Source organism: Cervus canadensis, chromosome X (genome assembly GCF_019320065.1).
Source record: "Cervus canadensis isolate Bull #8, Minnesota chromosome X, ASM1932006v1, whole genome shotgun sequence".
Classification (NCBI taxonomy): Eukaryota; Metazoa; Chordata; class Mammalia; order Artiodactyla; family Cervidae; genus Cervus; species Cervus canadensis.
In genome coordinates, this window is record NC_057419.1 from 70,079,820 (window position 1) to 70,106,583 (window position 26,764).

At 43.4% G+C, this 26,764-nt stretch overlaps 1 protein-coding gene across 6 annotated transcripts in view; it reads right to left on the reverse strand.

Moving 5' to 3' along the window:
* Positions 1-1,041: 1,041 nt before the first annotated feature.
* The window catches only part of LOC122435885 (melanoma-associated antigen B6-like), a 54,989-nt gene continuing 29,266 nt past the window's right edge, over positions 1,042-26,764 (reverse strand). For 3 of the 6 annotated variants that reach the window (XM_043459978.1, XM_043459980.1, XM_043459981.1), the window contains 2 exons: positions 4,301-4,357; positions 1,042-3,662 (listed from right to left, as the gene is read on the reverse strand). In XM_043459978.1, coding sequence (XP_043315913.1) covers positions 1,526-3,601 — 2,076 coding nt within the window. In that variant the 5' untranslated portion in view covers positions 3,602-3,662; positions 4,301-4,357 and the 3' untranslated portion in view covers positions 1,042-1,525. Of the gene's footprint in view, positions 3,663-4,300; positions 4,358-14,258; positions 14,415-15,741; positions 15,830-21,018; positions 21,213-26,764 lie in introns of those variants that run through there. The other 3 variants (XM_043459979.1, XM_043459982.1, XM_043459977.1) reach the window with 3 other exon arrangements.

Here is a 26,764-nt window from a genome sequence, read left to right on the forward strand (position 1 = left end):
GCACATGCTAATACTGTCACCGAATATTGTCTCTTTCATTTATCTATGGGTAATGAATAAGGGATACATATTTCTGGTTAAATGCATTTGGAATTCTTACTGCTCTGGCTACACATTCTGATCCACTAGCTTGAGCACAAGGGCATTCTTTTTTATCACCTAGGACCAATTTTGAAGTATTGAGAAAAACACTGAAATAAAACATACAGGGTGGGGACTTTCCTAGTGGCCCAGTGGCTAGTACCCCAGGCTGTCACTGCAGGGGGCCCAGGTTCCAACCCTTGTCAGGGAAGTAGACCCCACGTGCCGCAAATAAGATCCACCACAGCCAAATAAATAAATAAGTAAAAGGAAATTAAATGTCAAAGATTAAAAGTACTTGTTTAAAAGACAAGACATGGGTATGTCTCAGGACCGTGGATAAAGAACAGTATGTATGCTTCAGTAGTTTAGAGCAGGAGCCTAGTCCCAGCTCTTTCATTGACCGGCCTTAAGTATTTTGGCACAAAACCAAACTCTGACTCTACGAGCCTTGGGCTCTCCACTGTGAAGTGAGTTTTATAAACCCTGCCTTGTCAGACTGGTGGAATATATGTATTCATGGAAAGCATCTATCACAGCACCTGCCTCTGTTGTGAAATTACGGGCAATCGCAGTTATTACGATTAACTTGACCTCAGATGTTACATCAGCTGGGTTTCTTTTCTTTTTTTGCATCTATCAGATGTCAGAAACTATGCAGCGTTCTAACTGAAAGAAAAACAAAAATGACCCCACCTCTGCAATCAGCCAAAATTCTGCTTAGCAATGAAACCAGAGTAATATATTCTCTCCACGCCCTCTTTACCCTGCTTCTTTCTTACTCTTCTTGAGGTTGAGAGCATCTCAGCCTCTTCCACAGAATGACAGCTTCCCTGGAAACTATAATTGAATGGGCAGACTGGGAGTTTCCTTGACGAAACAGTGCCAGTACAGGCCTGAAAGACTTCTTTGAAGCAGATGCTCAATTAATGTTTGTGTAAAAGAAGAGCCACAAATAAATCATTTGCTATAATTTATATTCTCAAACATTCTTGAAAACCATAAGCAGATCCAAGGATATATCTTATACATTTACAAAATAGGAGACTATAACAGAGAGTAAAGCAAACCAAAAATTGAAGAACTTTCAGCTCTCTATGTATCTATGTTCTGAGCTTCTATTAGTGTGGTGTCTTTCACATTTCTAAGGCTATTCTTATCCTAAAGTGATGTTATTCTCATCCGGGATCACAAAAGTGATTTGAGGATTTCCAATATGCATTTCCAAAAACAAAATTCCTACTCATGAATTTGATAAACAGCAAAGTGTGTGTGACCCATGTTATTCAAATACTTGTATCATCAACCTAAATACAACCTAAATCAACTTTTTCAGTTGAAAAAAGAAAGAACTGAAAACTGGGTGGGAGGGGGAAGTCAACAGGACCACAGGATGATGACAGGCTTTTCAAACCACAAAGTGAAGAACAGCCTTCAGACCACACTAGGGGCGAGATGACCGGCTGCATGCGGCCCTAGCGTGGGCACTGGCCGAGACAGAAGGGCCAGCACTGGCTGCAGCAGAAATGCCAGGCATGGCTGAGGCAGGATGCTCAGCCTGGGCTGCAGCAGAAGGGCCATCCCAGACCGAGACAGAAATGCCTGCAGTATCCCAGACAGACGTGCCAGCCCAGCCCGAGGCAGAAGTGCCAACACTGGCTACAGCTCTGGCGCTGGTGCTCTCTACTTCCTCTTCAGAAGACTCCTCAAAATGCTCCAGGAAGGTAGCAGGGACCGTATCATTGACCTTGGCCAAAAACTCCAGGACTTTCATCTTGTTGGATTCCATGAGTGCTTTCCGACCCCACAGGAACTCATAGCGAGGGGGATCGCTGCCTGGCACCTGGCGGTACTCCACGTACTCTTCCCGCACCAGATCTTCTGTGAGGAACTTCCTGGTATCTCCAAAGATGAAGTGCCTTCTTCCATCATAGATGCCCAGAAAATTCAGGATCTTCCAGATCTTCTCCTCAGAGAGGCGGTGGCCATTCAAGTAGATGACACCCAGAAGAGGCATCAGAAGACCATTCTTCGGCAGCCCCCGGTCACCTCTCATAGACTCACTGTCGCTGAGATCTAGGTTGCTCACCAGGATATAGGAGTGACCGTCGGGCCTGACTTCCTTCAGGACCAGGCCAAACACCATCTCTATGTGCTCAGAGGCTCTCCTGAGGATCTCAGGGAATTGCCCCCTGTACCTCTTATTGATTGCCTTCAGCATTTCTGACCTCTTAATGAGCTCCCTCTCCTTATACTTATACAGCATCTTCTGTAGCAACACCTCGACGTTCTTGGTCAGAGGATCTGTGTGAGAGCTCTCAGCAGCAGCTGAGGCCTGGGAGGAATTTTCACCTCCCTGACCTTGGCCCTCGGCACCGACAAGAGCTCTTGAGCGTGCTGCAGCACCGACACCAGCTCTTGAGCGTGCTGCACCACAGACATCAGCTCTTGAGCGTGCTGCAGCACCGACATCAGCTCTTGAGCGTGCTGCAGCACCGACATCAGCTCTTGAGCGTGCTGCAGCACCGACTTCAGCTCTTGAGCGTGCTGCACCACAGACATCAGCTCTTGAGCATGCTGCAGCACCGACACCAGCTCTTGAGCGTGCTGCACCACAGACATCAGCTATTGAGCATGCTGCAGCACCGACATCAGCTCTTGAACATGCTGCACCACAGACATCAGCTCTTGAGCGTGCTGCAGCACCGCCATCAGCTCTTGAGCGTGCTGCACCACAGACATTAGCTCTTGAGCGTGCTGGAGCACCGACATCAGCTCTTGAGCGTGCTGCACCACAGACATCAGCTCTTGAGCGTGCTGCAGCACCGACATCAGCTCTTGAGCGTGCTGCACCACAGACATCAGCTCTTGAGCGTGCTGCACCACAGACATCAGCTCTTGAGCATGCTGCAGCACCAACACCAGCTCTTGAGCGTGCTGCACCACAGACATCAGCTCTTGAGCGTGCTGGAGCACCGACATCAGCTCTTGAGCGTGCTGCACCACAGACATCAGCTCTTGAGCGTGCTGCAGCACCGACATCAGCTCTTGAGCGTGCTGCACTACAGACATCAGCTGTTGAGCATGCTGCAGCACTGACATCAGCTCTTGAGCGTGCTGCACCACAGACATCAGCTCTTGAGCGTGCTGCACCACAGACATCAGCTCTTGAGCGTGCTGCACCACAGACATCAGCTCTTGAGCGTGCTGCGGCACCGACACCAGCTCTTGAGCCTACTGCACCACAGACATCAGCTCTTGAGCGTGCTGCAGCACCGACACCAAATCTTTTGGGTATAGCACCTGCAGCAGCACTGGTGGTGCCTTGGGCTCCCTGAGGCTCCTTCGGGGTGCCAGCAGCTGAGGAGCTTGAGGGAGCACTCTCTAAATCAGGAGGGGAGGAGGAGGTGGTCTCTTCTCCCCTAGAGGTGGTGGCTTGATCATGAAGACCCTGGGTCTCAGCCCGGGCCTGGTGATGTTTCTCATGACCACGGACCTTACTCTTCTGCCTACGGGGCATGATGGCCGTGGACAGGAACTACAGGCAGGAGTCTGGGTCAAAGGACAGGAGATTGGTGCACCTGGAGAATGGAGAATGAGGCGATGTGAGCAACTTAAAATGGGGAGATTCCACCTTGCCTTTATCAAAGGCCGCCTCTGCAGGTGTCCTTGAGGACACTGCCCGAGGAACCCACAAGGCTCCTGTTTCGTGCTCAGCTGTCCCCACAGAATCCCACAGAGGAGGAACAGAGGCCTTCGATTTTCCCTCTGCATCCTCTCAGCCCTGCTTTGGATTTACCGGCATTGCAGTCCTCTCAGCTCATCTTTAGTATTACCATGTCAAGACTTGGCAGAGCCTGGGCACCCTTCCCTCTGCTACTCTGATGCAGACAACTTTAGACCTCCACATCATCCAGAAGCCAAGTGAAGGGATATCTCAGGCCACCTCCCTCTCAAGGCATTCCCAGTGCTGAGGGCTCAGTAGGGTTTTTTCCACCCAGAGTTCACTGGGATCACCATTCATGGTCCATACCTTGGCTCCTTAAAACATTGGGCACCATTCTCCATTTGCTGACTAGTGGCTGCACCTTCAGACTAGACATTTCCCCTCCCCTAGACTTGGTATAAAGTGGTGAAGTAGATGCTCAACCTCACAGCCCTTCCCTGAGATTTCCTGGGCTCAAATCCAAGGGATGGGATAAATGCACTGAGTACTCACTCAGGTTCCTCAATTGGGCTCCTGGCAGAGAAGCTCCTCTTTCTCCTGAATTGATGCCTGTGAGATAGTAAAAGCCAATCAGCCTGTGTCCCAACAGGAGGAAGTAAGATGACCTTATCTTACCAAACACAGTCTTCTAAGAACAGGTGCTATTACAGGCAGATTAATGTCCCTGTGCTCCCACACAGGATCCCAATTCAAGGTCTATAATATCTTTTTGCTTCTCTTTTCTTCTCTCTTTTCATAATTAAATTTATTTACTATTAATTGGAGGATAATTGCTTTACAGTATTGTTTTTGTTTCAGCCACACATCAATATGAATCAGCCATAGGTGTACTGTATGTCCCCTCCCTCTTGAAGTTTCCTCCTACCTCCCAGCCCATCCCACTCCTCTAAGATATCACAGAGCACCGGCTTTGAGCTCTCTGTGTCATAGGACTAATTCCCACTGGTTATCTATTTTACATATGGTAATGTGTGTGTTTTCAATGTTACTCTCTCAGTCTGTCCCTCCCTCTCTTTCCCCCAGTGTCCACAAGCCTGTTCTCTATGTCTGCAAATTCACTGCTGCCCTGCAAATAGGTTCATCAGTACCATCATTTTAAATCCATGTATATGCGTTAATATGCAATATTGGCTTTCCTCTTTCTGACTTAATTCACTCTGCATAGAAAATTAGGACTAAAATTACCACATGGAAAGTGGAGCTAAGATGGCGGAGGAATAGGACGGGGAGACCACTTTCTCACCTACAAATTCATCGAAAGTACATTTGAACGCTGAGCAAACTCCATAATAACTTCTGATCACTAGCAGAGGACATCAGGCGCCCAGAAAAGCAGCCCATTGTCTTTGAAAGGAGGTTGGACATAATAGAAAAGATAAAAAGAGAGACAAAAGAGTTAGGGACGGAGACCCGTCTCGGGAAGGAAGTCTTAATAGAGGAAGTTCTAAACACCAGGAAACCCTCTCCCTTACAGGTATGGGGGAAGTTTTGGAGTCTCAGAGAGCAACCTAACTGGGAGGAAAAATAAATAAAACCCATGGATTACATGCCTAAAAGCAACTTTCAGCAGAAAAGTACCCCAGACGCTCGCATCCGCCACCAGCTAGTGGGGGCTGAACGGAGAGGAGCCGGAAGCATTGCTTATGGCAAGAACCGGGCCTGAATGCCCTGTGGGCAATCGGAAGGAGCTAACCTGAGATGGCAACTTAAACTGTGGGATAGCAAGAGAGAGAAAGAAAATTAACCTGCGATAAGCCGTAACTGAAGACATTGCCGGCTGTTGGCAGAACCAAGGAAGGACTGAGCAATTCTGGAGAAGAGCTAACCGGCTGTGGACTGGCCTGTCCCCCGCTGGTGGCAGGGGGCAGTGGGGAGGGGAAAGGGGCAAACCTGGCCCCAGAGACAGCATCCCCTACCAAACTGCAAATAGGTTTCCAGTCTCTAACCAAAGACTTTCTGAGATTCTGGAGGGTTGACACCTGCTGGGAGGGTCGCAGCTAGAGACCAGCTCCCCAGAAGAGACACAAGGGGTGCCGGACAGGCGGAAACTGAGGCTGGGACCGCGGAGGGGAGAAGGTGCACCGCACCCAGGGAGAGTGAGCCCGTCAAGCTCCTGGCTGCCTGAGCTGCTCGGGCTGGGGAAGGCACAAAACGCAGGCGCAACTGTGTCCGCGCTTTTGTGGAGGACCCAAAAACTGGAACCTAAGCAGCTTAGGCCTCAGGAGTGCACGCACCTCAGGGCCTGCTCCCTGTAGAGCAACCTGGAGCCTTAGCACTGTCGATGGGGAAAGCACACACGCCGTGAGCGGGGACAAACCCAGTGTGGCCGGAAAACCGCGAGTGCTCCCCACACACGCCAGTGATGTGTCTGCAGTGCCCCGCCCCCCTGCCCACAGCACGACTGAACAAGCGAAGCTAAACAAGGGACCACCTCCGCCCGTGTGTGTCAGGGCAGAAATTAGACACTGAAGAGACCTGCAAACAGAAGCCAAATAAACAAAAGGGACCGCTTCAGAAGTGACAGGTGCAACAGATTAAAATCCCTGTAGTTAACACTGACTATACTGGAAGGGGTCTATAGATATCGAGAAGTGTAAGCTGGAAAAAGGAGCTATCTGAAACTGAACCGAACCCACACTGCCCGCAACAGCTCCAAAGAAAATCCTAGATATAATTTTACTATTTTTTTAATTAAAAAAATTTTTTTTAAATGTTTTTCTTTTCCTTTTTTGGAAATGGCAACCCACTCTAGTATTCTTGCCTGGATAACCCCATGGGGGGAGTAGCACGATAGCCTACAGTCCATGGGGTTGCAAAGAGTCGGACATGACTGAGCGACATCACTTTCACTGTCTATTACTCCTCTATTACTTCTTAATTTTCATTTGCATAACCCACTAAAACCTTGCAAAAAAAAGACCCTATTTTTAAAGCAAACTTCATATAGATTTCTTAAATTTTTTGTGTTTTTGTTTTTAATATTTTATTTTTAAGAGTCTAACCTCTACTCTAGATTTTTAATCTTTGTTTTCCAGTGTTTGATATCAATTTTGGACATTGAAGAATCCAATATTCAGTACCCATTTTTACTCAGGAGTGTGATGATTACTCTCTCCCCATTTTGACTCTCCTTTTTCTCTCCCAGATCACCTCTATTTCCTCCATCCCCCTTCTCTTCTCAATCCAATTCTGTGAATCTCTGTGGGTGTTCTGGGCTACGGAGAACACTTAGGGAACAGAGTACTGCATAGATCTGTCTCTCTCCTCTTGAGTCCCCCTTCTTCTCCTCCTGCTCATCTCTATCTCCTTCCTCCCTCTCCTCTTCTTATTGTAACTCTGTGAACCTCTCTGGGTGTCCCTCATGGTGGAGAATCTTTTCACCATTAACCTAGAAGTTTTATTATCAGTGCTGTACAGTTGGAGAAGTCTTGAGGCTACTGGAAGAATAAGACTGAAATCCAGAGACACGAGACTTAAACCCAAAACCTGAGAACACCAGAGAACTCCTGACTACAGAGAACATTAAGTAATAAGAGATCATCCAAAAGCCTCCATACCTACACTGAAGCCAACCACCACCCAAGAGCCAATAAGATCCAGAGCAAGACATACCACACAAATTCTCCAGCAACGCAGGAACATAGCCCTGAGTGTCGACGTACAGGCTGCCCAAAGTCACACCAAACCCACAGACCCATCTCACAACTCTCTACTGGACATTCCATGGCACTCCAGAGAGAAGAAATTCAGCTGCACATACCAGAACACCGACGCAAGCTTCCCTAAACAGGAAACCTTGACAAGCCAATCGTCCAACCACACCCACTGGGAGAAACCTCCACAATAAAAAGGAACCACAGACCACCAGAATACAGAAAGGCCACCCCAAACACAGCAATCTAAACAAGATGAAAAGGCAGAGAAATACCCAGCAAGTAAAGAAACATGAAAAATGCCCACCAAGCCAAACAAGAGGATGAGATAGGGAATCTACCTGAAAAAGGATTTAGAATAATGATAATAAAAATGATCCAAAATCTCGAAAACAGAATGGAGTTACAGATAAATAGCCTGGAGACAAGGATTGAGAAGATGTAAGAAATGTTTCACACGGACCTAGAAGAAATAAAAAAGAGTCAATTAAAAGTGAATAATGCAATAAAGGATATCAAAAACACTCGGGAGGGAATCATCAGTAGAATAACGGAGGCAGAAGATAGGGTAAGTGAGGTAGAAGATAAAGTGGTGGAAATAAGTGAAGCAGAGAGGAAAGAAGAAAAAACAATCAAAAGAAATGAGGACAACCTCAGGGACATCTGGGACAATGTGAAACACCCCAACATTCGAATCATAGGAGTCCCAGAAGAAGACGACAAAAAGAAAGGCCATGAGAAAATACTCGAGGAGATAATAGCTGAAAACTTCCCTAAAATGGGGAAGGAAATAGTCACCCAAGTCCAAGAAACCCAGAGAGTCCCAAACAGGATAAACCCAAGGCGAAACACCCCAAGACACATAGTAATCAAATTAACAAAGATCAAACACAAAGAAAAATACTAAAAGCAGCAAGGGAGAAACAACAAATAATACACAAAGGGATTCCCATAAGGATAACAGCTGATCTATCAGTAGAAACTCTTCAGGCCAGAAGGGAATGGCAGGACATACTTAAAGTAATGAAAGAGAGTAATCTACAACCCAGATTACTGTACCCAGCAAGGATCTCATTCAGATATGAAGGAGAATGCAAAAGCTTTAGACACAAGCAAAGTCTGAGAGAATTCAGCACCACCAAACCAGCTCTTCAGCAAATGCAAAAGGATCTTCTCTAGACAGGAAACACAGAAAGCTTGTATAAATGCGAACCCAAAACAGCAAAGTAAATGGCAACGGGACCATACCTATCAATAATTACCTTAAATGTAAATGGGTTGAATGCCCCAACCAAAAAACTAGGACTGGCTGAATGGATACAAAAACAAGACCCCTATATATGCTGTCTAAAAGAGACCCACCTCAAAACAAGGGACACATAAAGACTGAAAGTGAAGGGCTGGAAAAAAATATTTCACACAAACGGAGACCAAAAGAAAGCAGGAGTCGCAATACTCATATCAGATAAAATAGACTTTCAAATAAAGGCTGTGAAAAGAGACAAAGAAGGACACTACATAATGATCAAAGGATCAATCCAAGAAGAAGATATTACAAGTATAAATATATATGCACCCAACATGGAAGCACTGCAATATGTTAGGCAAATACGAATGAGTATGAAAGGGGAAATTAACAATAACACAATAATAGTGGGAGACTTTAATACCCACTCTCATCTATGGATAGATCAACTAAACAGAAAATTAACAAGGAAACACAAACTTTAAATGACACAATGGACCAGCTAGACCTAATTGATATCTATAGGAAATTTCACCCTAAAACAATCAATTTCACATTTTTCTCAAGTGCACACGGAACCTTTTCCAGAACAGATCACATCCTGGGCCATAAATCTAGCTTTGGTAAATTCAAAAAAATTGAAATCTTTCCAGTCATCTTTTGTGACCACAGTGCAGTAAGATTAGATCTCAATTACAGGAAAAAAAAAACATTAAAAATTCAGACATATGGAGGCTAAATAACACGCTTCTGAATAACCAACAAATCTTAGAAGAAATCAAAAAAGAAATCAGAATATGCATAGAAATGAATGAAAATGAAAACACAACAACCCAAAACCTATGGGACACTGTAAAAGGAGTGATATGGGGAAGGTTCACAGCAATACAGGCTTACCTGAAGAAACAAGAAAAAAGTTAAATAAACAACCTATGTCTACACCTAAAGCAACTAGAGAAGGAAGAAATGAAGAACCCCAGGGTTAGTAGGATAGAAATCTTAAAAATCAGGGCAGAAATAAATGCAAAGAAACTAAAGAGACCATAGCAAAAATCAACAAAGCTAAAACCTGGTTTTTTGAAAAGATAAACAAAATTGACAAACCGTTAGCAAGACTCATTAAGAACCAAAGGGAGAAGAACCAAATCAACAAAATTAGACATGAAAATGGAGAGATCACAACAGACAACACTGAAATACAAAGGATCATAAGAGACTACTACCAGCAGCTCTATGCCAATAAATTGACAACATGGAAGAAATGGACACATTCTTAGAAAAGTATAACTTTCGAAAACTAAACCAGGAAGAAATAGAAGAACAGAACCATCACAAGCATGGAATCAAAACTGTAATCAGAAATCTTCCAGCAAACAAAAGCCCAGGACCAGATGGCTTCACAGCTGAATGCTACCAAAAATTTAGAGAAGAGCTAACGCCTATCTCACTCCAACACTTCCAGAAAATCGCAGAAGAAGGTAAACTTCCAAGCTCATTCTATGAGGCCACCATCACCCTAATTCCAAAACCAAACATGCCACACAAAAAGAAAACTACAGGCCAATATCACTGATGAACATAGGTGCAAAAATCCTTAACAAAACTCTAGCAAACAGAATCCAACAACATATTAAAAAGATCATACATCATGACCAAGTGGGCTTTATCCCAGGAATGCAAGGATTCTTTAATATCTGCAAATCAATCAATGTAATACACCACATTAACAAATTCAAAGATAAAAACCATATGATTATCTCAATAGATGTAGAAAAAGCCTTTGACAAATTCAACATCCATTTATGATTAAAACTCTCCAGAAAGCAAGAACAGAAGGAACATACCTCAACATAATAAAAGCTATATATGACAAATCCACAGGCAACATTATCCTCCATGGTGAAAAATTGAAAGCATTTCCCCTGAAATCAGGAACAAGACAAGGGTGCCCACTCTCACCACTACTATTCAACATAGTTTTGGAACTTTTGGCCACAGCAATCAGAGAAGAAAAAGAAATTAATGGAATCCAGACAGGAAAAGAAGAAGTGAAACTATCACTGTTTGCAGATGATATGATCCTCTACATAGCAAACCCTAAAGACTCTACCAGAAAATTACTAGAGCTAATCAATGCAGATAGTAAAGTTGCAGGATATAAAATTAACACACAGAAATCCCTTGCATTCCTATACACTAACAATGAGAAAACAGAAAGAGAAATTAAGGAAACAATACCATTCACCATTGCAAAAAAAGAATAAAATATTTAGGAATATATCTACCTAAAGAAACTGAAGACCTATACACAGAAAACTATAAAACACTGATGAAAAAAATCAAAGAGGACACAAAGAGATGGAGAAATATACCGTGTTCAAAGATTGGAAGAATCAATATTGTGAAAATGAGTATACTACATTACTTTTCCAACAAAGTCCGTCTGGTCAAGGTTATGGTTTTTCCAGTGGTCATGTACGGATGTGAGAGTTGGACTGTGAAGAAAGCTGAGCACCGAAAAATTGATGCTTTTGAATTGTGGTGTTGGAGAAGACTCTTGAGAGTCCCTTGGACTGCAAGGAGATCCAAGCAGTCCATCCTAAAGGAGATCAGTCCTGGGTGTTCATTGGAAGGACTGATGCTGAAGCTGAAACTCCCAAAACTTTGGCAACCTCAAGCAAAGAGTTGACTCATTGGAAAAGACCCTGATGCTGGGAGGGATTGGGGGCAGGAGGAGAAGGGGACGACAGAGGATGAGATGGCTGGATGGCATCACCGACTCGATGGGCATGAGTTTGAGTAGACTGGGGGAGTTGGTGATGGACAGGGAGTCCTGGCGTGCTGCGATTCATGGGGTCACAAAGAGTCGGACACGACTGAGCGACTGAGCTGAACTGAACTGAACCCAAAGCAAACTATAGATTCAATGCAATCCCTATCAAGCTACCAATGGTATTCTTCACAGAACTAGAACAAATAATTTCACAATTTGTATGGAAATACAAAAAACCTCGAATAGCCAAAGCAATCTTGAGAAAGAAGAACGGAACTAGAGGAATCAACCTGCCTGACTTCAGGCTCTACTACAAAGCCACAGTCATCAAGACAGTATGGTACTGGCACAAAGACAGAAATATAGATCAATGGAACAAAATAGAAAGCCCAGAGAAAAATCCACATACCTATGCACACCTTATCTTTGACAAAGAAGGCAAGAACATACAATGGAAAAAAGACAACCTCTTTAACAAGTGGTGCTGGGAAAACTGGTCAACCACTTCTAAAAGAATGAAGCTAATACACCTTCTAACACCATACACAAAAATAAACACAAAATGGATAAAGATCTAAGTCTAAGACCAGAAACTATAAAACTCCTAGAGGAAAACATAGGCAAAACACTCTCTGACATAAATCACTGCAAAATCCTCTACGAACCACCTCCCAGAATATTGGAAATAAAAGCAAAAATAAACAAATGGGACCTAATGAAACTTAAAAGCTTTTGCACAACAAAGGAAACTATAAGCAAAGTGAAAAGACAGCCTTCAGAATGGGAGAAAATAATAGCAAATGAAAAAACAGACAAAGGATTAATCTCAAAAATATACAAGCAACTCCTGCAGCTCAATTCCAGAAAAATAAATGACCCAATCAAAAAATGGGCCAAAGATCTAAACAGACATTTCTCCAAAGAAGACATACAGATGGCTAACAAACACATGAAAAGATGCTCAACATCACTCATTATCAGAGAAATGCAAATCAAAACCTCCATGAGATACCATTACACGCCAGTCAGAATGGCTGCTATCCAAAAGTCTACAAGCAATAAAGGTTGGAGCAGGTGTGGAGAAAAGGGAGCCCTCTTACACTGTTGGTGGGAATGCAAACTACTACAGCCACTAGTACAGTGTGGAGATTCCTTAAAAACTGGAAATAGAACTGCCATATGACCCAGCAATCCCACTCCTGGGCATACACACCGAGGAAACCAGATCTGAAAGAGACACGTGCACCCCAGTGTTCACCACAGCACTGTTTATAATAGGCAGGACAAGGAAGCAACCTAGATGCCCATCAGCAGATGAATGGATAAGGAAGCTCTGGTACATATACACCATGGACTATTACTCAGCCATTAAAAAGAATTCATTTGAATCAGTTCTAATGAGATGGATGAACCTGGAGCCCATTATACAGAGTGAAGTAAGCCAGAAAGATAAAGATCAATACAGTATACTAACACATATATATGGAATTTAGAAAGATGGTAACGATAACCCTATATGCAAAACAGAAAAAGAGACACAGATGTACAGAACAGACTTTTGGACTCTGTGGGAGAAGACGAGGGTGGGATGTTTCTAGAGAACAGCATCAAAACATGTATATTATCTATGGTGAAACAGATCACCAGCCCAGGTTGGATGCATGAGACAAGTGTTCAGGGCTGGTGCACTGGGACGACCCAGAGGGATGGGATGGGGAGGGAGGTGGGAGGGGGGATCGGGATGGGGAACACATGTAAATCCATGGCTGATTCATTTCAACGTATGACAAAAACCACTACATTACTGTAAAGTAATTAGCCTCCAACTAATCAAAATAAATGAAAAAAAATTAAAAACATTAATTACCACATGAGCCAAAAATCCCATACTGGGCATGTCCCCTGAGGAAACAGTAACTTAAAAAACACTTCTACTCCAAAGTTCGTTGCAGCACTCTTTACAATAGCTAGGGCATAGAAGCAACCAAGGCCTACATTTGATTTATGACAGGATCGAAGATTACTCAGTGTGCTGACACGCCCCTCGGACCAGGGCAGAGTGCTCAGAGGGGACTTGCTTCCCCTTTAGGCTGCAGTGGGAACCACCATGTATTCTTGAGGTCTCAAAGGGATGATGACAGGGAGGATGTGGTCTGAATGATGTGGTGTGGAACATCCCCATTGCCCCTGAGGTTCTCACCATCCCACCAGGGAACCCGAAACTCTCCCTTCCCAACCTGACGCTCCCCGCTTTGACATGGTCTCTCACTTCCCTGAGATGATCTGGGAAGTGTCATGTCAAAATGCCCGATTGCGACTCCATTTCTTATGAGAGGAGCCCCCATCCTCACTCAGCATCACAACCATGAATCGTGTTGGGAACTAGGTCCCTTTGTTGAATTAAGTTTATTCCTTTAGAGCAAGCTTCTCACCTCCCTGATCCCACCACCAGCAAACGATAGGGGGCACCACTGTCGGCCAGCTCCACGTGGGGCCTCCTAGAGCTGAGTGCAGGGGGGCCGCTCAGTGTGGCCCCCATGCGGTTTTGAAGTCTGATAACTGGCCCTCAGGCCATTATCTAGGACCGACAACTCCTTCGAGGGTAGAATCCGGGCCTACCCCCACAGACCAACGCCTTCACCTGAGACACGCTAGACTGCATTCTGCCGATTGCTGTGAGGGACTCGAAAGAGCCAGGTCACAGGGGTGGGATGCTGCTGGGTCACTTTTCTTAATAGTGGGTTCGCAAAGTCCCTTCAGTTACATTCCAGTCCTCACCTTGGTTCCGGACAAGTCCTGGACACAGAAACACCACCAAAGAGACGCCACGACTCCCGGTCAAGCTCCTCGCCGTTGAAGCGGAAGTGGACGGGAGCTGCGTACGGTCCTACGTGGGGTCTCCCGGGGATGACGGCAGGGGCAAAACACTACGGGAACCCTGGTAGCTCAAAATTCATCCGTCCCCGTGTCCTCCTTCTGCAGTGTGTTAGAGCCCGGGACGTCTCCAGCTATGAATCCAAGCCCTCAGCCCCCAAACAAAGCCCTCGCCTCCCTGAGTCCCTAGTGGGAGGAGTCAGGGCGCTGCTCTGAGCATCTCTGCTTGTCAGGAGGGGCGCCACTCTGTGAGCCTCCCTCGTTGGGGGAGACCCTCTCACTAGCACTGATGGGCCTCATCTTCCTGATGGTGATGGCCAAGACACCACCCTTCTAAGAACTGGGGTTTCCATCCTGATAGAAAAAGTCCTTCCCTCGCTGAGACCAGACAGAAATGAAGAGGCTTCTCATCCCTATAACTCTGCCTGGAAACTCTGGGGTTAAGAATAGGGGCAGGGGTCTGCAAAGCCTCCTCATTTGTGGGTCTAGTGATACTTCTTTCTTCACTCAGGGGTCTCACCATGATCCTGGCCAGTCCTGGGACCTGACCTTCCAACCTGAGATTCTCCCTCCTCTGAACCGAGGCCATTCTTCTTAGACTCAGATTTTGACCTCACAGAGAACTACAAGGCTTCTAAGAGGGAATGTCCTGTCTGGGAATTCTAGGCCTGAGGGCAAGTTTAGGCAGGTCTCTGAATGACCTGTATATTAGGGTGGTTGTCTCTCCAGTCCTCACTGATGGGGGCCCAACTTTTGTCTATCTCTTGGATTAAAAGATTCCTGGGGAAAACCACATTCCTGCAACCTCTTGAGCCGTGTCCCTAATGCAAACCTTACAGTTTCATGTCCCAGACTGGACCTGAGATGGGGAAAATAACACAGAAGGCAGGGGGCAGGATGGGGTGTGCTCCCAGAAAAAAATGCTGACCCATCCTTTCAAAAGCCAGGGTCAGTCTCTTTTCATGGCTTGTTTTAATGATTTACAGGCATACATTTAAAACATTGTACTGCATGTAATCATTGTTCACAAATACTGTGTTTTGTTACAAACTGAAAGTTTATGGTAACCATGCACTGAAAGTGTCTATGGCACCATTTTCCCAGCATCATGTATTCACTTGGGGTCCCTTTTCCACATATTGTTCATTCTTTAAATATTTTAAACTCTTTCCTTATTTTATTTCTTATGGTGCTCTGATCAGTTGTATTTGTTACTATTGTAACTGTACGACATTTGTAAATTAAGATATGTGCATTTTTAAGACATCTTCTAGTAAGCCTATAATAGGATTAACAACTTTTATAAGCACTGGGAATCCCCCAAATTCCTAATGATTTACTTTATGACAGTTTTCACTTTATTGCAGTGATCTAGAACCCAACTCACCATATCTGAGATATGAGTACAATTCTAAAGGAAATAGCCACCCAAGATGGTTTTGTGGTATTCTGATTGAGGTCATCTGACACTGCACAGAGAAATGATCTGACTGTCCCTGTCATCTGTTTCTCTTCCTTTTTCCTGTCATTTCCTGAGGTAGCCTTCAAGGCTTTGTGCCTAAAGAAGTGCATTGGAAAGAAAAAATAAAAGAAGTGCATTGGAATATATCCAGTGGCCTTACTTTTATCCCAAGATACATTTTGAGTGGTAAGGAACACAGCTCTGCTTTAGGACAAGAGTATAACAGCATAAGATCTAGAGTAATTCAAAGAAGAATCTAATTCCAGGCCTATCAGTCACGAGTGTTCCCCAGCAAGGGCTCACTGCCTGATGCACATGGAAGCGAAGATTATGGAACGGGCTTTTGAGAGAAAAACTTTAATCCAAGGTGCAGTAGCAAGAAGACAGGAAGTCGGGCTCTCAAATCTGTCTCCTCATTCCAGAGTTTGGGGTAAAATTATAGGGTTTAGGGGAACTGCAAACTTGGAAGCTAATTGGCTAGTCTTGAATTAGTTCATGTGAGCTATTCATGCTGCTAGAAGCCAAATTGTCCCTATTGAAGGACTTCATACAGTTCTCCCATGGCAACATTCCTACTCTGAGAGTTGCACAGACTGAACCCTCTTGGTTCAGGGCTCGTCCTGCAAACAGGGGCTCCTTTTTTTCACTTGTATAGTGCTGCCTCTAAAAATAAGTCAAGGTTTGATTAATCAATAACCTGTTTTCAGGAGGAAAAACCAGTTTAAACTGGTCAGTGCTTTATGTTTCAATCCCCCCATTTCTCTTTGTACATTCTTCAAGCTTGTGGGAAACCATCCTCAATTTGGTTAATGAATCTCAAATTGTGTAGAAAATGATAATCCCAGGTCACAGATTTTGTACCAACAGGGCTGGAGTGTTATATAAGCACTGACAACGTTGAATTAATTGGTATTTAAGAAAGGTGGTTATCAGAGGCTTTGTTACCTTCACATGTGTCTTTACAGGATATTGCTTTAAATGTGGCATCATGGAGGCTGCATGGAATTTATCACTACTGGGTCAGCTGTCTTGGCTTTTCCTGGACACTCATCAGCCCAACCTGAGCTCTGCAGTTGAATGATTAATTTCTTCTACTGTAGGGCTCTTTCAAAATTAGTTTACATTTTGGCCAGCAAACAGAGCCTGGACCACCTGCGTTTAACCAATGCTTGCTGCCTCTTCCTAGCCTTCACGGATTGCAGTCGACATCAACCAGCACTCTTATCAGGAACTTGAGGTCTCTGGATGAGGCAGAAATGTTGGCTTCCCCTGGAAAACCCCTGCATTCATGGGAGCTGTAGGAAGGCCTTCAGGGCTTGTCTTTCTGTGGCTCAGAGTGCTTTGTTCCTTTCTAGGGAGAAAATGGGCAAACTAGAGGCACTGTCCCTTAATTTAGGACCCAATTCCATCTCCTAGGTTGGTTTCTGGGAGGAACTGGCTGTATGAATTCCCTGGAGAAACCACTGAGAAGAATGGACAGTCTCAAGGTGACCAGCTTGGATCTGAGGGTTCACTTAAAGAACCCTGAAAAGTTTTCCATTACATGTGGTTATCAAACTGTAGCTTGAAAGGCACATGTGCTACCCAGCTTCCAAGGAATCTGTCCCACCAGTTCCAAGACTGGAGCCCATTTGGTCAGAGGCTCCCAAAATTTCTGCACCGCCATGTGATGAGGAGAAGCTTGTCCTTAAAGAGAGTCCTATGGAAGTTCAGGCTCTGTCTCACTCTCCACGTAGAGAAACTTACCTAGTGAGGAGGAGGCTGAGATAGTGATTGCATGACATTGAAGAAAGTGAAAGAGGAAGCTGTCTTAGACTCAGGCAGAGCTGACTTTCAGAGAGCAACTGAGGAGCACACACGTTTAAACACCAATTTCCTCACTTCCTTTCGGTGCATGCTGGGGTTTAATCTTTCTGGTAGATGACTGCACCACTTGGGAAGCCCACATCTACAACTAACATATATACATATATGTATATATATATATATGTATACATAAATAGCAATAACTGAAAAACACCTACTGTATAACACAGGGAACTCTACCCAATAATCTCTGATAATATGTATGCGAAAAGAATCTGAAAATGAGTGAATATGTGTATGTATAACTGAATCACTTTGTTATACACCTGAAACTAACACATTTTAAATTAATTATACTGCAATAAAATGAAATAGAAACATAATACAACCATAGCATCCAGCAATCTGACTCCTGGGCATATATCCTGAGAAAATCATAATTCGAAAAAGGAACAATCACCCCAATGTAAATTTCAGCAATGTTTACAATACCCAAGACAGGGGAGCAACCTAAATATCCATCAACAGAGGAGTAGATAAACATGTGGTCCAGAAATACAAAGGAATATTACTCAGCCACATGAAAGAATGCCATTTGCAAGAACATGAATGGACCTAGGGATTGTCATACTAAGTCAAGTAAGTCAAACACAACTCTATCCCTCATCTGTGGAATCTAGTTTTAAACAGTGATAAAATGAACTTATTTACAAAACAGAAAACTTACGGATCCTGAAAATGAACTTATGGATACTAAAGGGGAAATGTAATGGGGGATGGATAAATCAGGAGCTTGGGATGAACTTACACACACCACTATATATAAAAGAGATAACCAATAAGGACCTCCTGCATAGCACAGGGAACTCGAATTGATATTCTGTGATGCCTATATGAGAAAAGAAACAGAAAATGAATTTATATATGTATAACTGAATTACTTTGCTATATGCCTAAAACTAACACAACATTGTAAATCAACTATACTCCAATAAATTTTCAAAAATAGACTACCTGGGCATATATCTGAAGAAAACCATAATTTGAATAGGAACAAGCACCCCCATGTTCACTGCAGCACTGTTTACAATAGCCAAGACATGGAAACCACCTACAGGTCCATCAACAGATGAAAAAGACGTGATACCTAAATACAATGGAAGCATACTCAGCCATAAAATGAATCAAGTATTGCCATTTTTGGCAATATGGACGACCTAGAGATTTTCATACTGAGTGAAGTAAGCCAGACAAAGACAAATACCACAGTATACTGCTCATAGGTGCAATCTAATTTTTTAAAATGACACAGATGGACTTATTTACAAAACAGAAACAGACTCACACAATTTGAAAACAGATTTATGGTTACCATAGGGGAACTTTGTGAGGAGGGATACATTAGAAACTTCAGATGAACATACACACACACAACCAATATAGAAAATAGATAACCGAACAGGACCTCATATATAACAAAGGGAACTCTACTCAATATTCTGTAATAGCCTATATGGGGAAAGAATCCAGAAAAGATTGAATATCTGTGTAACTGAATCACTTTGCTGCACAGCTCAAACTAACACAAGACTGTAAATCAACAAATCTCCAATAAATTAAAAAAAAAAAAAAAAGAATATCCATCTGTAACAATACCGCTGTGCTGCCACCTTAGGCAAGGGGGAAAAACCCCATCACCTCCACAAAGCAATGTTTCCAGTCCAGGAGCAAGGTGTTTTATCTCCCGATTCAGAGGATCCTCATTAATTATAGGTTGAAAAAGTTTCACCACATTTATCCAATAGCTAACTCCTATTAGCCAATCCCAACACATTAAACAGTCAGACACAGACAAACATAGGCAATTAAATCCAAAGGCCTGGAACCTTAACCCAGTGTTCAGAGCTCTAACCCAATCATTTGAGCACCTCAGTAGCTCTAACCTCTGGCATTGTCCTCTTAGGTGGGTCTCTAAACCACGACTGTAGCCTTAGGATTCTAATCAGACAGAAGAAACTCTCCAAGGTGGGACTCTAACCCACAGCGTTGTTGTCGTTCTTCAATCAATCAGTCATGCCTGACTCTGCTTCCCAAAGGACTGCAGCATACCAGGCTTCCTTGTCCTTCACTTTCCCCTCAGGTTTGCTCAAACTCATGTCCATTGAGTCAGTGATGCCATCCAACCGCCTCATCCTCTCTAACACACAGTTCTGATGACATTATTAGACTATAAGCACATTATAATTTCATATAGCACATTTAGTTCCAGGCACATTTTAACAAGTTTACTCACCCCAAAGATGTCTGGTCCAGGAGCTGTTTCCTTCCTTAAAAGTGAAAGGAGCCCAAGAAGCCAGAGGATCCCAGAGCACCATGGCTAGGGAAGAGGAACCCAAGAACAAAGTCTAGACAAACCCAGTATAGGTGGCCACTCAGGGTTGGTGTTGAAGGCCCACCAGGGGCTACAGTGTATCAAGCAGATGGTCACAAGTCCTAAATCTCAACTAGGCTGCCCAAACTCACTGAACATGGGCTCACTGCCCAATGCTCAGAGAAGTCAATACTTATGGCAAGAGCTTTAGAGAAAAGAGCTTTGCTGCAAGGCCAACCAATGCAGGAGGCAAGGTATCAAATCTCTCTTCAATCCAGGAGCCTGGGTGCAATCTAAGGGGTCACAGGAATTTCTAACTTGGAAGCTAATTGGCTAGTCTTGAATTAGTCCATATCCAAGTCAGGATACTGAAAGCCAGGTTTTCCTTATTGAAGGACTTCTCACTTCATAAAGTGCCCTCGGGGCAGCATTTCTCTTCTCTGAGTTTTGCAGACTGAAGACCTTGGCTTCGGGCTCATCCTGAGGTCCTGTGTTCCTTCTTGGACACATGTAGTTCTTTCTTTGTATGATGACTCAAGGTGTGATTAATCAACAACCTCAACAATCTATTTTGAGAAGGTAAAACCAGTTTAAGCTGGTCAATTGTTTCACATGCTGTTTCACTAGCCCCTTGAATTACAGCACATTACCCCAACTCCAAGACAAAGAAAATCACAGTGAACTAAAATGTTGCCTAGCAAGGACAATCGAGTAATATTCACACCAGAGGATATAACATAGAATGTGCTTAAGGTAGAATCTTTCCCAGTTGGAAACAACTCAACGTTCTTAGAATTTTTGTCACTGACCAGTATCTTCCCTCCCAGCTACCCTTTCATCTAAATAATAAGTATTGCCACGTATTTCAGTCAGTTCAGTTCAGTCGCTCAGTCATCTCTGACTCTTTGCGACCCCATGAATCGCAGCACGCCAGGCCTCCCTGTCCATGTACTTAACTACCAACAAAAAATCTAGAACTTGCCTAGAATTTGCCCAGTTACACACAAGAGAAAATAATCAAGTACCTCCTTAAGGAGAGGTCTCTGGCTCCCTCAACCCAGGGTAAAGGTCACCAGTCCAGGAGACTGTGGATTCTCTGAGGCCCTCCATGTGCAGATCTGGCTGTGCTCATCACTCCCACTGTCTCTCGAGCCCACCAGGCAACTTGACTTAAAATGACCGCTCACTGACGGCTCTGCATTTTCCTAAAGCTCCAAACCTAGACAGTGTATTAAAAAATGGAGACATCATTTTGCTGACAAAGGTCCCTTTAGTCAAAGCTACTGTTTTTCCAGCAGTCATGTATGGATGTGAGAGTTGGGCCAGAAAGATGGCAGAGAGCTGAAGAATTGATGCTTTCAAACTGTGGTGCTGGAGAAGATTCTTGAGAGTCCCTTGGAAGCAAGGAGACCAAGTCAATCCACCCGAAAGGAAATCAACCCTGAGTATTCATTGGAAGGACTGATTCTGAAGCTGAAGCTCCAATACATTGGCCACCTGATGCAAAGAGCCAACTCATTGGAAAAGACCCTGATGCTAGGAAAGAAAGATTGGGGGCAGGAGAGGACAGGGCAGCAGAGGACAAGATGGTTGGCAGGCATCACTGACTCAATGGACATGAGCTTGAGAAAACTCTAGAAGACAGTGAAGGGCAGGGAGGCCTGTGAGCTACAGTCCATAGGGTCACAAAGAGTGGGACAAGACTTAATGACTGAACAACAACAAGGCTCCAAACTGCCTCACCGCAGGCCATTTACCCTTGCTTTCAACTCCAACTGCATGCCGTCTTTACCCCTGCTTTTGACATCTTCATTCAGCAGTGCCCAAACTTTTTGGCACCAGGGACTGGGTTTGTAAAAGACAATTTTTCCACACACTGGGAGTGGGGGATGGTTTTGGGGCAAATCAAGCACATTACATTTATTGTGAACTTGATTTCAAGTCTAAATGTTGGTGCTGATCTCACAGGCGGTACTGGTCCAAGACCTGAATGGTGGGGACTGCTGCTTTTGGTCATAGAGAGTATCTCAGCATATTTTTATGTAATAGTACCTCCTAGATTCTAAAATCCAATGGGCAGCGGCTAGATCTTGTTTTGGTGGTGGTTGTTGTTCCATGTTTTGAAAAAACAAAACAAAAAAATAGTCCACAGTACTAGTAAACATTCCAAAAGGCTCATTCTCAGAACTTCCCGGTGATCCAGAGGATAAGACTCCCTGCTCCCACTGCAGGGGGCATGAGTTTGATCCTGGTTGGGGAAGGTCCCTCATGCTGCACATACCCCTGCACCCCAAAAAAGAGCTCCTTCTCAATTACTAATTGGGAAATAAATAAGAGAATAAGCATGTGGCCTAATCCATTAGAATTTGTCTTCAGTTCAGTTCAGTTCAGTTACTCACTCGTGTCCGACTCTTTGTGATCCTATGGAATGCAGCACGCCAGGCCTTTCTGTCCATCACTGACTCCCACAGTTTACTCAAACTCATGTCCATTGAGTCGGTGATGCCATCCAACCATCTCATCCTCTGTCATCCCCTTCTCCTGTCACCTTCAATCTTTCTGAACATCAGGGTCTTTTCAATTGAGTCTGCTCTTCACATCAGGCAGCCAAAGTATTGGAGTTTCAGCTTTAGAATCAGTCCTTCCAATGAATATTCAGAACTGATTTCCTTTAGGGTGGACTGGTTAGATCTCCTTGCAGTCCAAGGGACTCTCAAGAATCTTCTCCAACACTACAGTTCAAAAGCATCAATTCTCTACTGCTCAGCTCTCTTTACAGTCCAATTCTCACATCCATACATGACTACTGGAAATACCATAGCTTTGACTAGATGGACCTTTGTTGGCAAAGTAATGTCTCTGCTCTTTAATATGCCGTCTAGGTTGGTCATAACTTTTCTTCCCTGGGCCTTTATTCCCTGGTGACTCAGATGGTAAAGCATCTGCCCGAAATGCGGGATACCCGGGTTGAATCCCTGGGTCAGGCAGATCCCCTGGAGAAGGAAATGCCAACCCACTCCAGTACTCTTGCCTGGAAAATTCCATGGACAGAGGAGCCTGGTAGGCTACAGCCCATGGGGTCACAAAGAGTCGGACACGACTGAGCGACTTCACTTCACTTCACTTCAGGTTGGTCATAACTTTTCTTCCCTGAAGCAAGTGTCTTTTAATTTCGTGGCTGCAGTCACCATCTGCAATGATTTTGGAGTCCCCCAAAATGAGTCTGTCAATGTTTCCACTGTTTTCCCATCCATTTGCCATGAAGTGATGAATTTATCGTACATTCCTAAATAATATAAACAAATCCAATTGTATAACATTCATTTTTAGAGGAAAAAGCAACATTCCATGGTATGTGTACACCATATATATATCCATTCATCGATCAAAGGACATTTAGGCTGCTTCCCTGTCTCGGTTATTGGGAAAATGCTGCAACAAATATGGGAATACTAGTATATCTTGGAGAGTCTAAATTTAACTCCTTTGGATAGATACCCAGAAGTGGTTTGCTGAATCATATGGTAATTCAATTTTTAATTTTTTGAGGAACCTCAATACTGTTTTCCACAGTGGCTTTACCCATTGACATTCTCACAGTATAAAAGAGCTCTTTTCTAAATTCTTGCACTTAATCAGCTTACTCTCTACTGGAGAGAGAGCAAGGCAATCAAAATTTCAAATTATTGTTGTGGTAAAAACATATAACATTAAATCCACCCTTAAAATTTTAGGCACACAGTACAGTACTGTTAAAAACAGGTGCACTGTTTCACAGAGAATCTCTGGTATTTATTCACTTTGCATAACTGAAACATTTTACCAAGTGGAAAGCAACTGCCCATTTCTCCCTCCTGTGGCCCCTCTGTGTTTCTATGTGTTTAAGGATTTTAGATACCTCATATAAGTGGAAGCATGCAGCATTTGTCCTTCTGTGACTGGCTTAGCTCATTTAGAATAATGTCCCTGTGGTTTCTCCATGTTGTCCCATATAACAAAATTTCTTTCATTTGTAAGGAGAAATTATATCTCATTGTCTGTGTCTACCACATTTTCTTTATCCATTTATCTGTTGGTAGATATTTGGGTTGTTACCATATACTGGCTATTGTAAATAATGGTGCAATGAACACAGGAGTGAAGATGTCTCTTTGAGATACTGATTTCACTTCCTTTGGTGGGTTTGGTTTACACAAAACCCCCATGCAGTCAAAACCCTCTGTATTCTTTTGACCCTGCCCACATGTAACTACTAATAACCTACTGTTGACTGGAAGCCTTACTGATAAACAGTCAATGCATATTTTGTATACTCTAAGTATTTTCTACTGTATACTTATGCTAAAGTAAGCTAGAGACAACGAAATGTTATTAAGAAAATCATAAGAGAAAATATAGTAACGGTACTGTGTTTATCAATACTACAGTAGTACAGCATCCATTTACAAGAATAGTCTGTCAGTACCTACATCTATTTTGTCTTACTGACACAAAAGACTATAGATACAAGACACTATGTATCAAAACTGAAAACTTAATGTGAAAAGAAATTCATATTTAGTTACAGGTATAATGATTCAAGCATTGATCAGGAAGAAGAAAAAATATAATTGCTTTATAGTAGCCTAGTGGGGCTTTCGTGGTGGCTCAGAGGGTAAAGCATCTGCCTCCAATGTGGGAGACCCGGGTTCAGTCCCTGGGTTGGGAAGATCCCCTGGAGAAGGAAATGGTAACCCACTCCAGTATTCTTGCCTGGAGAATCATGGACGGAGGAGCCTGGTAGGCTAGAGTCCACGGGGTCACAAAGAGTCGGACAGGACTGAGCGACTTCACTTTCATTTTCACTTTCAGTGTACTTGATAGGATTGCTTCATGGTAGCTGAGAATATACAGTAATGAATGAATCACTAAAATTTTTTATATCATACCCAATTATGGTCATATTTATAATAGAGTACTGATAACATTGTGACTTCAAGAGAAAACACCTGTGATGACAGGCTGATATGTGTTTATGTTTATCCATTTACAAGAGAGAGGTGGGACACAAGAGAGAGGTAGTACAATAATATAGTTCTTTGAAAGTAAATCATAAAACAGAAAAATGAAAATATTATTACTTTTATATTAAATGTCACTCACCTTCTGCCTATGTAATGGTAGGCTATCCACTTCAATACAAGTCTTGCACGCTATGTTCTACAGGATGATTACTTAGGTGGTGGTGTTGATGACAGTGATGATGACACAAGAGCATCTCATAGAGTCCTTGGCATACAGTTATTGGCTCTTAGCAAAAAGACACTCACACACATACTCAGCAGATGAGTTGATTACCCATATGGCATGACGATTATTTACTACTCATTGAGTGGAAGTGGATGGATCATCATGAAGGTCTTCGTTCCCGACTCCTTCTTGCTGAGTAGGCTGAGGAGGAGGAGGAAGAGGAGGGCCTGACCTTGATGAGTGGCACAGATGGAAGAACAGAGGAGGTGGAAGGGAAGGCAGGAGAAGCAGACACACTCAGTGTACCTTTATGGAAATACATTGTAATTTTTGTCCAAACATTTTTAGTTTTCATTTCTCTAAAAATGTTTCTGTGTATTATCAGCCGTCCTTCCACCACTTGCTTTTGTTTCAGTGCCCAGATCACAGAAGGGTCCATGCCATACAAGAGACAGAAGCAGTCTTGAGTCCTCTGAACACTTCTGCCAGTTTGTCTAATGTCAATTTGGTTTCTGACACTGCTTCTTCTGCATCTTGTTCCTCATCATCCAGCTCTGGTTCAGAACCACTCATCTCCATCAAGTCATATTCTGTTAATTCCTCTGCCGCTCTCCCAACTTTGCATGCCATATCCACAGTCTCTTTCATGATTTCCTCGACTGACTCTGTCACAAATCCTGTGAAGGCATGCACAACACCTGGACTGTTTTCTTTAGTGGGAATTTATTGTTTTGGGCTTTCGTGTTTTTTTCTTTTTTTGGTCACAACAATCGCATCTTCAGTCATGGAATCTTTCCAGACTTCATGATGTTCTATCAGGGTTCTCTTCTATACCATTGACAATAGAGTACCCTATGTAAGAAGCCTGAAAGGTCCTTTTGATCCTCTGATCTATAGAGATGGAGCTCTAAGTCCTCTGACTTAGAGATGCTGTGTTTAGAGGAAAGGAGACCACTTTGATTCCTTTGGTGTTGAACTCATGGGGTTCTTGGTGGCCAAGGGCATTATACAATATCAAAAGAATTTTAAAAGGCAGTCCCTTACTGGCAAGGTACTTCCTGAATTCAGGGACAAAGCACTGACAGAACCAATCCCACTCAAGGGTTCATGCTGTCCAGCCTTCTTGTTGTACAACCGAAACACTGGGAGATGGTGTTTATTGTTTCCCTTTAAGGCTCAGGGTTAGCAGCTCTATAGGTCAGGGGACCTGATCATTTGCACAAAACCCTGATGACATTTGCACAAAATCATAAAATTAGCCTATCTCTTTCTGTCTCAAATCCTGGAGCTCATTTCCCTTCCCTACCAATGGATGTACTTTGGGGCGTTTCATCCAGAATAGGGAATTTCATCTGCCTTAAAACCTGTCTAGACAGATCTCCTTTCTCCTCAGTGATTTTCTTTTTAAAATCTCATTGGAGTATATTTAATTTACAATTGTGTGTTAGTTTCAGGTATATTGCAAAGTGAATCAATTATTCATACCCATATATGCATTCTTTTAGAGAGTCTTTGGTCATATAACTTATCACACAATATTGA